The 13,525-nt window shown below is 40.4% G+C and overlaps 1 protein-coding gene across 1 annotated transcript in view; it reads left to right on the top strand.

Annotated features, from left to right (window-relative positions):
* LOC147030882 (sushi, von Willebrand factor type A, EGF and pentraxin domain-containing protein 1-like) overlaps window positions 1–13,525 on the top strand; it is a 106,064-nt gene that overhangs the window by 18,794 nt on the left and 73,745 nt on the right. Inside the window, exons 3-8 of the mRNA XM_085875418.1 lie at window positions 3,845–3,971; window positions 4,083–4,183; window positions 6,943–7,069; window positions 7,186–7,253; window positions 7,450–7,591; window positions 11,541–11,732. Of these exons, the coding sequence (XP_085731544.1) occupies window positions 3,845–3,971; window positions 4,083–4,183; window positions 6,943–7,069; window positions 7,186–7,253; window positions 7,450–7,591; window positions 11,541–11,732 (757 nt within the window). The remainder of the gene's footprint in view (window positions 1–3,844; window positions 3,972–4,082; window positions 4,184–6,942; window positions 7,070–7,185; window positions 7,254–7,449; window positions 7,592–11,540; window positions 11,733–13,525) is intronic.

A 13,525-nucleotide genomic window follows, 5' to 3' on the forward strand; every position in this document is an offset into this window, starting at 1 on the left:
AGGTAAGACGACCAATTGGCCAACATTGGCAGCATTCCATAATTTCTCATGGCATCCCTGAGGTGAACATAGTTTTCTACTCAGAGTTTCTTTTGGTTCTTTCAAATGAATCTCAGCCTTTCTGCCTCAATTTTGGCATACATGTCCACAACAAATTGGTGGAAGAGATCTTTGCAATGCAAGATGTGATTGAAATTACCAACTCTCAGCATAATCCTGTCGGCATAAAAGTCCATGGCAGAAATGTTATTTTCACTTGGCAGTCCTGTTTCTGGGTCTGTTTGTTGCAGTTTAATATTATATCCATCATCACCCTGCCAGAAAATTAGTGGACACTAAAGTGCATCATATAATGGGTGTGTTTCAGCAATTCTCTTGAGGGAGTTGTTTCTGAGTTGCAGCACAATGTCTCGATCACCAGCTCGGATCACCAGTCATGTTGTTCACCAGCTAGGATGACAGCCACTTCTGATGTGTCGGGTGCATTGAAGCGCCGCCCATGCTCTCCAGCTGGAGTTTTGTCTGAATGAATGACAATTTTGTACTCAGGTGTCATCTTCTCCATGGCATACTTGAGACTCCTAATATAGTGGTTTTCATTGTGGAGAATATCTTGCAACTGCAACACCACTTCCAACTTGGTTTGAATGACATTGTTGCAGTGCTGTTCAGCCTGCTTTGTATTTTCACCAATGAAGTAGATCTGCAGGAATTTTGGCTCTTCATTTGGTCGTGGCTGAAGACTGCCAATCTGATGATAAACCTGTCCCTGCATTTTAAATGTGAGCATGTAGTCAGATTCTCTGATCTCTTTTATGGTGCCGAAAGATGGCATGTTGAAGCACGAGTGGTATCTTCTGATGTTGCTTTGGAAATGACTTGCATTTGGAGTGTTGACTGTCAACAATGGACGAAGTGGTTCAGGAGGAGCATTAATTTGGGTCTGCCGAACCTTGTCACTATTGCAGCATATTCCTGGAGCTTCATATTCCTGGAGCATAATAGCTGCCAATCGTCGTGCGATGGGGGAAAAAAACATTGGCTCTAATTTTATAAAACATGTTAATGCGGTAAACAGCTCGGAGATTGTGTGTTATCAGCTTTGAAAGTCACAAAGAGACACTCCTAACGTTTCTGAGAGCAAACTTGGTTCATATAAAGATAAACAACTGCTTAACATCTGTACCTAAATTCTCGTCGTACCACGGTAGTGTGATACTCGAGAATTAATTATTGACGTCAAATGTTCCAGGTGTACCCAACTCCATTAAACTTAAAGCATCAGTTAAATTTGTTTTTTTTTTCACATTTAAAAGGTAATTGTTGGTTTCCCACTAAGCTTGTTAAATCACCGGGTGAGTACAAACGCAGCCTGTTCCACGTTCCATTTGAAGTTCTGCATGGATAAAGTACACAAAAAGAACCTCAAAGGCTTCCCTTTTAAATATAATTCTTTAAATATGGAAATCAAGTGAACAAATAACAAAATGTCGGCACACGCTTTTCACAGCTCAAACTGACATGAAGGAACTCGGAGCAGGAACCCCAAACACGAGGTCGATGGAGGTTGTTTAAAAAAAAAAAATTCTATGAATGTTGAAGTGATGGGTATATGATGTTAAACAAAGCAATGCCGTCTAAAAATGAAGTTGCACAACATTTTCAGCTGGCGAGGCAACACCTGAGAGACTACCTGCGATCGCGCAGCTCAGTCGATGTGACGTGTACGTTGTTTTTACCTCCCAGAGACGCATGAAATGTCAAATATATCCGAATTGTGTAGCAATATTGAACAGGCATAGGAAAGTGAAAACAACAACTTTATCGTTAAGAAAATGTTGCGGCCTGTTCCAAGTCGAGACATGGTTGAGCAGGCCAGAAAACATGGCGGCTTCAGACCCCAGTAAGGTTACCCAGGAAACACATTAAGACCCAGAGAGCGAGACAGCCGGGGATCGCCTGATGAAGGATATCATCAAATAATGCCGTTAATTATCTTAAAAAGAGGTGTTTTCATTAACCCAAACACCCAATTTTCACTCTTGCACTTCTTTGGAGTTTTCTTAGTGTGCATTCAAAGTTTCAGGCTGCTCAGTTTTATAGTTTTGGATTTATGCAGGAGACATATATTTACACATACACTGACACATGGACACACTGACACACTGACACACATTGCCTTTTTTAGTACAGAAAAGAAACATCCAAATTCCACTATCCCCATGCACTATCCTCCCCACAAATTCTATTACCCACGATCCGATTACCCACTATCCTATCAATCACTGTCCTATTACCCACTGTCCTGTTACTCATTACCCCCCCCCCCTTACACACACACACACACACACACACACACACACACACACACACACACACACACACACACACACACACACACACACACACACACACACACACACACACACACTATAAAACAAAGTTCCTGTTGACTACGACTGAATAATCAGAATTTTGATTATTGTTCCATTCTGTAATAAATTCAGATTCATTATTTCATTAGATTTATCACTTTTCTTCCTCCCTGATCTTCCATCCATGCCACTAAGCTACTCGTTTAAATAGACGTTCCTTACAAGGAATTTCAACGCAGGAGGCCATTCGGTCTGCACAATGGTTGCCAATCTTTAATTGTCTGTCCATGCTCTATAAATTTTTGAGTGCTTCACATCAAGCAAGGAATCACATTCTTTAAAATCTTTTTCTTTTCTCCTATTCACTCACATTATATTAATTTACTTCCAAACCATCTTCTCACTACCCTTCTTACTCGACAGAAAGAACATACCTCTCAACTCGCCACTGAACGAGTAGGCCTGAAATACACACTATGTAATAAAACTACAATGACCTGCAAATCCACTACAAACACTGCTGCAACCTGAAGGGATATCATATACACCACACTTTTCAAAAAATCACAATAATAAAAGTAATAGATGCTAAAAACAACGAGAGAGTTCACAGAACATGATACCCCATGCAGTATTGAGTATATACAGGAGGGCCTTGCCCTTTGCGTAGGTTACATTCTTGAAAATTTCCATGAACCGAAAATCCGCAACATGAGGAGGTAATGGGTAAAATCGGGTTTGGGACTTCAACTTTTTGTCCAAACTGGTACCCTTGTTTCCACATTGTTTTTTGTTATTTATTTTAATGAATAAAAGAGTTATTAACAACATAAAATATAGTTTATTTTCTTGAGTTATTAAGACCATGAAACTTACTTTTCATAATAATGTTGATAAAGTTGATTCAATAATGTGATGGCGATGTTGATAGCGATGACAAAGACGAGTCGATGGTGATGATGTTGGAAGGTTCGACGGAGTTATTGTGTTGATGCCCCATTTGTGGTTGATTCAATGAGAAAAAGGGGGATATGTTCCAGGCGGTTCAGGATTCATAAGGGAAATAAAAATAAAAATACCGTGAAAACCTGCAAATATGCAAAGCACAATGCCACAAATGCAGAAGGTCAGAAAAACTGCAAATATGCCCACGAAAAAAAACTGTGAATACGCAAAGCACAGGGCGCAAAATGTATAGGCAGGTCACATTTTATGAATTGTGAATATGCGGGATCCGCATATAGCGGAATAGCGAAACCGCGAATGTCAGGGTCAGACAGTACATGGGAAACCATTGTGGCATACGACATTGATGAAAGGAAAGATTTGAAATGTTTTTCTCACATTCTTAGATCATGAAAAAAAAATTGCACCATCATAATCCATCGTCACCGTTGAACAAAAAAGTCAAAAACAGGAAAAACTGGTTTGAATCATTTCTTTCAATTTATTTCCACGTCCTCCTATAGGATAAGGCGTATGTCCTCACATCAGAGACTTTCCATGAATTCAACTGCTCTTCATGCATGGAAATGCAAGGCACAAACCCTGCTGAGTGCTATGAAGGGCAAATCCAACTTCCAGAATGCCGATCTGGTACGTACACTCAGTCTCTGCAGTTCTTTGTGGGTCGTACATTCTTTTTGAACTTGATCCTTGGAGCATTCTAACAATTGCCATACTAACCTGAGTGTTTCTGAACTTTAGTGTGCTGCAATGTATCGGCTAATGAGCTAAGGGAACGGAATCTGGTGGTTGAAAAAATACGAAGAAAAAACATGCGAAAACCTCGCATTTTGCGGAGGCAGGTAGGAATCCCCATGCTGCACTCCATGACGGTTTCTTATGATGTATCTGAAAATGTTTGTGTTCATTGGTGTTCATTGGTGTTCATTCATTATAATTTGTGATTTATTGCATCACAATCCAGCCGTCTTTCATGAGACAGCACCCCTGGGTGCATGTCCAGTCCATGTAACAAAGCAAGGAAACCAGTTAGTTGTATTTAAACCTCGGCCAGCTCTGAGTGAATGATTAGGTGAAAGCTAGTTAATGGCATCTACTATTACAGCTCAGAGATAGGATTATTTGTTGTGTTCATACACAAATCAGACTCGTGGAAGAGGAAGATGCTGTCACATTGAGACACTGGTGCAGTGGGGAACAGCTCGTTCTCCCTCAAAATCCCTTTAGATGCGGTTAGGCCGACTGGTGCTGAGCTGCTGCTCTGTTCACAACACTGCTCCACCAGCCACGATCATCAGCCATCTCTCTCCACTCTCCATCCACCTCCACATTTTTGACATCCTTCTTCACACAATCCTCTCATCTCAATTGCAGTTGTTGTGGATTTTTTTAACCCACCTTGTTGTGATCGTTGTCCTCCTGAAGGATTCTAACTGGCCGATTGTGGAATCCTATTTGACTTCAGGCAGAGTTTAACGTTTGTCCGATTTGGTTATAAAATCCTGCATAAAACCCACTGACACTGATAACTGATGTCCAAAGTCCTTCCTTGTGAAACAATTTATTATTCTAATTATCCACCATAAACTTCTCACCGTTGTACAATGCACTTAAGAATCCCCATTGATTGCAATATTATTTGGTTCTATTTCATTTATTCTTGCTTTCGTTAACAGTTAGACCAACCTGATTCAATTCACTTCCAGATTACATCAGACAGTTTTATTCTAACTTGGTACTTGGTCAGTTCCAAGGAGTACAAGCCACTGAGATTCTAATACTTTCGCAGGTACTTGCACTGAAACAATTTTACATTTCAAAGCATTTTATACTTTCATGGGAGAGTGGTGGGGGCTATTCACCCAGAATGCAGACGTGTCCTTGAGACGAGAATCCACTTCGTACATTTCTAGGCAAAGGTTCGTTTATCAGCTCAGTCACTCTGCTCCAGAACAACACATTTCTTATCATTTAGGGCAAAAGTCTTTTGGCCAAAAATGACAGCCAATTCAACTTGTAGCATAACAGTTACATTTTCTTAAACTCCATTTGGTACAATTTAGAATACATTAATATAAAATTTTCCCCCACACAGTCAACCCATTTTACTTCTGCCTTGTACTTTCAACACATCTGCTCTCTTCAGAAATCTATTTTCCTCCATCTGCATCACATTATCTGCCCACCTCAACTGGCTTTTTACCAATCTCCCAGGCAAGCTCATCTGCACACTGATGTCCTATCTCGGTCCATCAATCTTCCTCCATCCACCCTTTTAACTCCTGCAATCCTACAGATGCCTTTGTTCTCTCCTCTCTTGCTGCTGCTCTGTCGTTACCAGTGTCCGCAGGCCATATAGGTATGCTGGTGTTACACACGACCTCAGCCTTCCCTTTCAACTTTCTCGATATCGTCCTGTCCACCGCCAAATCCTCCATGTATTCACTTCCACTTGTATCCTCCTTCATACCTCCACCTCCAAACTACTATCACTTTCCTTCATGCATTTTCTTCCTCCCACACTGCTCTATGAGGTACACAAATCTATATATCTGGCTTATCTCCTTCCCTTCTACCCTGATGTTCAATATCTCTCTCTCTCTCTCTCTCTCTCTCTCTCTCTCTCTCTCTCTCTCTCTCTCTCTCTCTCTCTCTCTCTCTCTCTCTCTCTCTCTCTCTACCTCTCTACCTCTCTACCTCTCTACCTCTCTACCTCTCTACCTCTCTACCTCTCTACCTCTACCTCTCTCTACCTCTCTCTACCTCTCTCTACCTCTCTACCTCTCTACCTCTCTCTACCTCTCTCTACCTCTCTACCTCTCTCTACCTCTCCTCTACCTCTCTCTACCTCTCTCTACCTCTCTCTACCTCTCTCTACCTCTCTCTACCTCTCTCTACCTCTCTCTACCTCTCTCTACCTCTCTTTCTCTCTCTCCCTCTCCCTCTCCCTCTCCCTCTCCCTCCCTCTCCCTCCCTCCCCCTCTCTCTCTCCTGTCTAACCAATATTACCTCCATCTTCTCGAAGCTCATCTCCAGTCCATGCTTCTCCAACGCATCCCACCACTCTTCCAGTGTTTCATGTGTCTCCTGCTCGCTCGCCACCACTATCCTCAGATTAATTATCTGCATACTCTTCCTGAGGATTTGTTTCAGGCTTATCAGCTCCATCACCATAATGACCAAAACTTAAACTCTTCCCTTTGTTCCCTCATACAGACCTTTCATCATCATAACATCTGCTTGAGATGAGTAAATGAACAGGTCCTGATATAGATATGAATTATTATTTAAACTTTGAGGCAGTTTGTTTGTTAACTGTCCCATTTGAACAAAAATGCCAATTTGAGAATTTTGTTTTCCCCACTTCTCCCTCGAGTGGTATGGAGCGTTTAAAGCACCGAGCATTGATTTGGAAAGAAAATGAAAAACAAATGCCTTTAGACGTTATATGTGCAGAATCAAGGTGTGATGTAATGGTTTTCTTGGCTTATTGTGTTTGACAATATGGATTGAATTTGGAGAATGATTAAAATCTGTTTACCAAGCATCTGCCTGTTTCCCATCATCATCCCAAACTGATTATTATCCATCTCTACATCAGCAATCTCATTACAAGTTCCCGTTGGGTACCAAAGTTTATTTTCTTTGTGAAGAAGATCACAGCTCTGATATGCCTTTACACATAGTTTGCCGAGATGACAATTTCAACCTGCCAAGATGTACACCAGGTACAAGATCACATTGATGGTGTTTGCTTCATCTGATTTACAAGGAGAGGTGTTGTGTTATCCTTTTTTTTTTTTGGACAAATATATAATTTATTGCCTGTGTGCGATTATTACAGATTTCTGTGATCTCGAGAAATCAGATTTTGACAAAAATAACCTTGTGGTTCCAGAAAGTTACAAAAAGGTTTGTTTTTCTGGTTCTGAGTTAATCCCTGACCTCAGTCTTTTGCCTGGTAAATCCTTCATCATTGTTTAATTTTTTTCCAGTTTTTACAATGATCCAACTATCCTGATAATCACACATTCCATGTTATTTAGCCCTGGTTGTCATGGTCCAATTAATCTCAGAATCTGTCTTTGACCTCTTTTCTATTTTGCAGTTACATTCCAGCTGGACCTTTTATTATTTCCGGTTCCCCAGAGATAAACCAGTCACCCTAAAATGCAAAGATTACATGTCCTCAGCACATCTTACAGTCACATGTAAAGATGGAGTTGTGAAACTGCCGAAGTGTCACGCAGGTATCCTCTAACCACATTGTGGAGAACGTTTCGTTTCAAAGGAGCATTTGTCTGTATACAGCTGATTATTTTTGGTTTTAATTTGACTTATAATATGAAAAGGAATAACATGTTCTCAATCAAAAAGTAAAAGCTTATTTTGTGCAATACAAAACAAAATAACAATTTTTTTTTTTTTTTTACCAGAAAACGTATTTTCATTTTCTTGAAATTAAATGCCGCACACAACAATTGGTGGATGTCACTTATGGATAATTCCAAAGGCCAACGTATCTTGGAGAGACCACGGATGCTTTCTACAACCCTTAGCTTGGGCCAGATCTTCTTGCCTCGAGTCGGTTTAACATGCCTGTGAACTAAGTGTTCACCCGCAGTGGTTAAATTATTTGGCTGAGAAACCAATGCCGTGGGTCACACTCTATCGGGGGGGGGGGGGCTATGCACACCTTTGGGGTTTCCTTCCCTTTAGTGTACATATGTTGTTCGTGGTGTCGGACTCAGTGCGTTCTCTAATGACTGCAATCCAAGCTTTGAGCTTCACGAGTCTGGATGAACGTACAGGTCAGCTACCACTCAAATTGGATCTTTGTCAGTTGGTGTCTGTGACTTCTGAGTGGCGTTACAATGACAGCATCAAGAGCATAACATTTTTGAAACTTGTATTTCAAGCAAGATCTCTGACCTTGGGAGTGTCAATATCTCTGATCTTGTTTTCGCAGATGTTGCAGGCATCGTTGCAGAGATGCTGAATGTCCTTATGGGGGCTCTCCAGGCACTGAATGTGGAGTCATAACCACTGGGATTATGGGTTTCCTGAGTCAAAACTAACATCCAATCTTTCAATGACATCTTGGATGCTGCTATTTTGTCTGAAGCTGTTTGTGGTGAGGATGTTGAAGTCACGGAGAGATTCACTTACATTGGTAGTGATTTTGATATCTCCTCATGTTGTGAGCCAGAGGTCGATAGCCGGAGTTTGGCCTGGGGAGTCATGGATTCACTGGATCATGGGGTGTGGTGCTGTCGATACCTATGCAGGAGGATGAAAGTCTGAGTCGTTGTCCGAGGTCCTTCTCGTGTTGATATACGGATGTGATACTTGGACTCTGACCAAGGATTTGAGACGAAAACTTAACTCTTTCGATACCAGGTCTCTTCGGAGAAGCCTTGTATATTGCTGGTCAGACTTATTGTCCAAGAAGCGTTTGCTGAGTGACTCATGAGATTTGGTACCTGCATAATCTTGAGCTTCAGCTGCAGCTGTATGGACATGTGCTGTGCCTCGTTTTCCTGACGCTGATCCTGCTCACTGGATTCTCTCAGGGAAGGAATCTCATGAGTGGAGGTGGCACATGGGCCGACGGTGTGCCTCATGGTTGCAGCAGGTTGATCGGCATCTCGAGGAGATAGGGATAAGCCAGGCATCTGCCTGGGGGAGGCCAAATGGAGGCCTCTGCAGCACTGGCGGAAAGTGGATGCAGCCACACGCTGCTCCAGCGCATGTTGCCACACCTGACCTGACCTGTTGGAGAAGGAATGTTTCATTGTTGTGTGCGGCATTAAGCAATTTATACTGTAACTCTGAGGGAATTAATTTATTTTACAAACTAACCTTCAGCAATTGCTGTGCACGCATAAGGCAAAGTTTTGCAATGATAGAATCATAAAATGGGCCTTGTTTGTGCAAACATATTCGTTTGGAGTTTAACTCCCAACTAGAAATTGATCGATTGCAGAACCTTGGTGTTTGTCACATCGACCTTTTAGATTGTTATGTGTTGTTTATTGTTGCTGCTAATTATTTATTTCATCTGATAGTTTTTCTCCCATCATGATATCCCTATTTATTCTTATTAATGGGAATATATATTTTTTATTTCCAATGCAAAAGTTGTAGAACATCCCATCTCCCATCGTGGGCAACACACATGAAACTGACAGGGTACACCATTTTCCTGTCCTGGCTGATGGTTGATCTATCCTTTGACAAGCACTGATTGAGGAAGTTTCATGTTTATCTCGCCTGTTCGAAGAACAGAGAGCTATAGCGATACCCCCAGCGTGAGCGTGAGCTTGAAAATGTTAATGTTTTTGGTGCAAGTTATTTCGAAGCTTGCCATTCATTTAATATGTGTACTAGGATGCTGATATTTGGCATGGAAGTTCCTTTGGGGTATATTATTGATGTAGTGAAGTTGAAATTAAAAAAAATTCAAATGCTTTAAATTTTTAACCTGTTTTGAACTTAACTTTTTTGTAGCACATCAACGTTAAAGTTTTTGGTGCAAGTTATTTAGAAGCTTGCCATTCATTTAATATGTGTACTAGGATGCTGATATTTGGCATGGAGGTTCCTTTGGGGTATACTATTGGTGTAGTGAAGTTGAAATTAACAAATGATTTTAAATTTTTTTAGCTCGCCTGTTCGAAGAACAGAGAGCTATAGCGATACTCCCAGCATGAGCGTGAGCGTGAAAATGTTTAAGTTTTTGGTGCAAGCTATTTCCTTTATAATGTTTTTATCTACCACACTATTTTTTACTGATGACATTATACAAATACATATATCGCTTTAAAATTATTTGGATCAGATTTCACTGCAATGCTTTATAAAAAATATTATTAGACTTGTCTTTTAAAAACTATAAATGTATAAACAGGCGAGCATTGAGTGGCTTTGACACCACCTCGCTGGTTACTTTTCTGCTTCCATATGATTGTGTGCCTGATCATTATAATGGTCTTCACTTTGTCCCACCTCCTAGTCATTCTTCGTTCTGTAATATTTCTTCTGCTCCATGCATGCCTCTTCCCCTCTTCCCTATTCTGGAGGTTCTCAGTCCAGCAAGGGGGAAAGGAAAGTATGTATGCAAGATGGGTGAATACACATTAGACAAATTGTTTCACTGCTTTACTCTCACAAGACAGAGATGGAATTTTCCTGTCCTCTCTTTCCCATGGACTTTGCAAACTCCTCTGTCAAAGTCCACAGTAAGCTACCCAGTTCACAAATGAAATTATCAACACCCTAATTTCATGACTGACTACACAGGTACTGCAAAACCACAGTTGTTCAAATCATAAATCAAGAATCATCATCTGTGATTTGATGTTGTTGACACAAAAGGCTGTTGGCATTCCTGAAAGAAGACAAGATCTGGAGTGCTGCCTGCACAGAAAAGGCATCCACCATGTAAAAAGGAGGTCATGCATATGTAACAACCATTTTTGCTGGGAAACTGCCGTGCATACCCGCACACTCTTGGATCAGGCACGGCAAATGATCCATGTCTACGCCAAACAAAAGAGGAGAAAAAAGGCCCTCCGTTAATATACCATTCACCATGGAAAAGGTGTCAGTTACTAACCAATTCAGAAACACCTGGGACATTGGCATGCAAATAACATTCTGATGACCCTAAGCTATCCTCAGTAATCCTTACTATAATTCATGAACGTGTGTGTGTGTGTGTGTGTGTGTGTGTGTGTGTGTGTGTGTGTGTGTGTGTGTGTGTGTGTGTGTGTGTGTGTGTGTGTGTGTGTGTGTGTGTGAGACAAACACACAGACACAGACACATACACACACAATCGTTATCAGAGATGGCAGCCCAATCTATTTCTGAGAGAAAAGAAGCAATAAAAGTATATATGAAATCATCATCATTCGGACCACACCACACCAACACACATTAGGTGGTTGTGGAGAGGGATGCACAGCTTGAGGTATTTTAGTTGGTGAGTATGGACAATGAGGCAGAGAGTTCTTGATATTGATTTTTTTTTTGCTTTGAAAAATTGCTTGACATACAAAGTTGGTTGTTAATCCAAAAAAAGAAAACATAATACAAAATTGAACACTGACCCCCATCTTGGAAAGTGCCAATTTGAAATGTCAGTGTATTCCTATTTATTTCCCTTCTCCTCTTCCCAATAATGTTTCTTGTTGCAGTATGTTCAATTCCTAACATCCCAGGGAATGTGGAATTCAGTGTGCTGAACACCACCATAAATGAACTTGGGATTACATTCCCAAGTACTCTGATGTTCTCCTGCAAGTTTGACTTCAACACCTTGTATGGGTCAAACCATTCGGAGTGTATGGAAAATGGGATCTGGAATTACAAACCACCATCCTGCCTAAGTAAGAATGGAGAGGTGATGAAGTTCCAAAATATAGTGAAATCAACTTTTCTGATTGCCATAATTACAGTGGCCTGCAAAAGTATTCGCCCCCTGCCAATAATGCAACATTAAGATAAATTACGAATTATGTCGAAATCACTTTTCCAAATAAACTTTTATATTCATAACTGAAGAGATCAAATGAAACAGTGTTATAGTTGAAAGAGGTTACATGTCAGGAATACCTGCAAAAAAGTATGTACATATCAAAATTCACTGGTTGTAAAAGTATTCAGCCTATTTGGTCAATACTTGGTAGAAGCACCTTTTGCAGCATTGACTGCCATGAGTCTTTTTGGGTTGGTCTCTTTCAGCTTTTCACAGTGAGATGGTGAAATATTTACCAAATTCTTCACGTGATAATTGCTCTAGTTCTGCCAAGCTTAATGGGGATGGTCTATGGACTGCAATCTTCAAGTCTCACCATAAATATTCAATTTGGTTCAAGTCAGGACGTTGACTGGTTCACTCAAGAACATTTATTGTACACCACTCCTTCCAAATTCCATATCCAGGTGATGCATGACATCATCGCTGGGTGCCGAAGGAGGGAGTACTCAGTTTTTACTTGTTTGTTTGTCTGGGCGATATCTAAGCCATCTTTTAACCGAGGATGCTGAATTTTGGGGACAAAAGTGAAGATGTGCTTTGGCAAAAAAATTTTTTTAATTTTTTTGATTCAATTAATACATTAATTACTTCATTGTTCACGGTTTATTAATGACATTTATTTTATTTCTCATCTGGACAATATCTCAGGCACCTTTTGAGTGAGGAAGCTAATATTTGGACATGACAGTGATCAAGTGATTTAGCTATAAAGGGTATTTTTTTTTAATTTATTGATCAATCAATTAATCGATTAATTATTCATTTTTTTGATGAATTACTTAATTTTCAAAAAGTTACAGATTCGGATGAAACAGTGGTGCTTTAGGTATGCTATTAGGCAATTGATTGATACATCAATTGTTTTACCATAATCATTTATTTTAATGATGCAATTAATCAATAAATCAACCAATTATTGTATACCGTTCTACCCCAAATCTGTTTCCATATGCTGCACAGCGAGTCAGTATCATTTGTACACAATCAACTCAGAAGTGCACCACTCCCTCCCAAACCCATTTCCATGTGCTGCACGGTGGCATCGCGGGTGCCAGAAGGCACCCAGCAATGTTGCTTGATGGAAAATTTGTTATTTATTTATTTGGCATTGGGACGGTGTCCTTTTAATGTATCTGTACTTGTTTTCTTCTTATTCAGCCACGCAAGTGTGACTTTAACTTTGTGCTTCGGATCATTGTCCTGCTGATATGTGAATTTCCGACCAAGTTTCAGATTCATGGGTGACTCAAGCAGGTTTTCATCAAGGATTCTCCTATATTTTGCACCATCCATTGTCTCTTCTATCCTGACAAGCTTGTCAGTCACTGCTGAACAAAACAGCCCCATAACATGATGCTACCACCACCATGCTTGACAGTCGAGATGGTGTTGACTGGGTGATGTGCAGTGTTAGGTTTGCACCAGACATAACTCTTTGAATTTAAACCAAAAAGTTCAATTTTTGTCTTGTCTGACTATAAAAATTTTCTCCACACACCTGCAGTTTCATTACGATACTTTTTAATTTTCACAAACTCCATACGACCTTTTGGATGTGTCTTTTTCAGGAATGGCTTCTTTCGTGCCACCTGTCCAGAGGCCAGCTTTGTGAAGGGAACGGGATATTGTTGATTGATGAAT

Source organism: Eptatretus burgeri, chromosome 3, assembly GCF_056783735.1.
Source record: "Eptatretus burgeri isolate ZD-2024b chromosome 3, Ebu_testis_v1, whole genome shotgun sequence".
In the NCBI taxonomy this organism is placed as follows: Eukaryota; Metazoa; Chordata; class Myxini; order Myxiniformes; family Myxinidae; genus Eptatretus; species Eptatretus burgeri.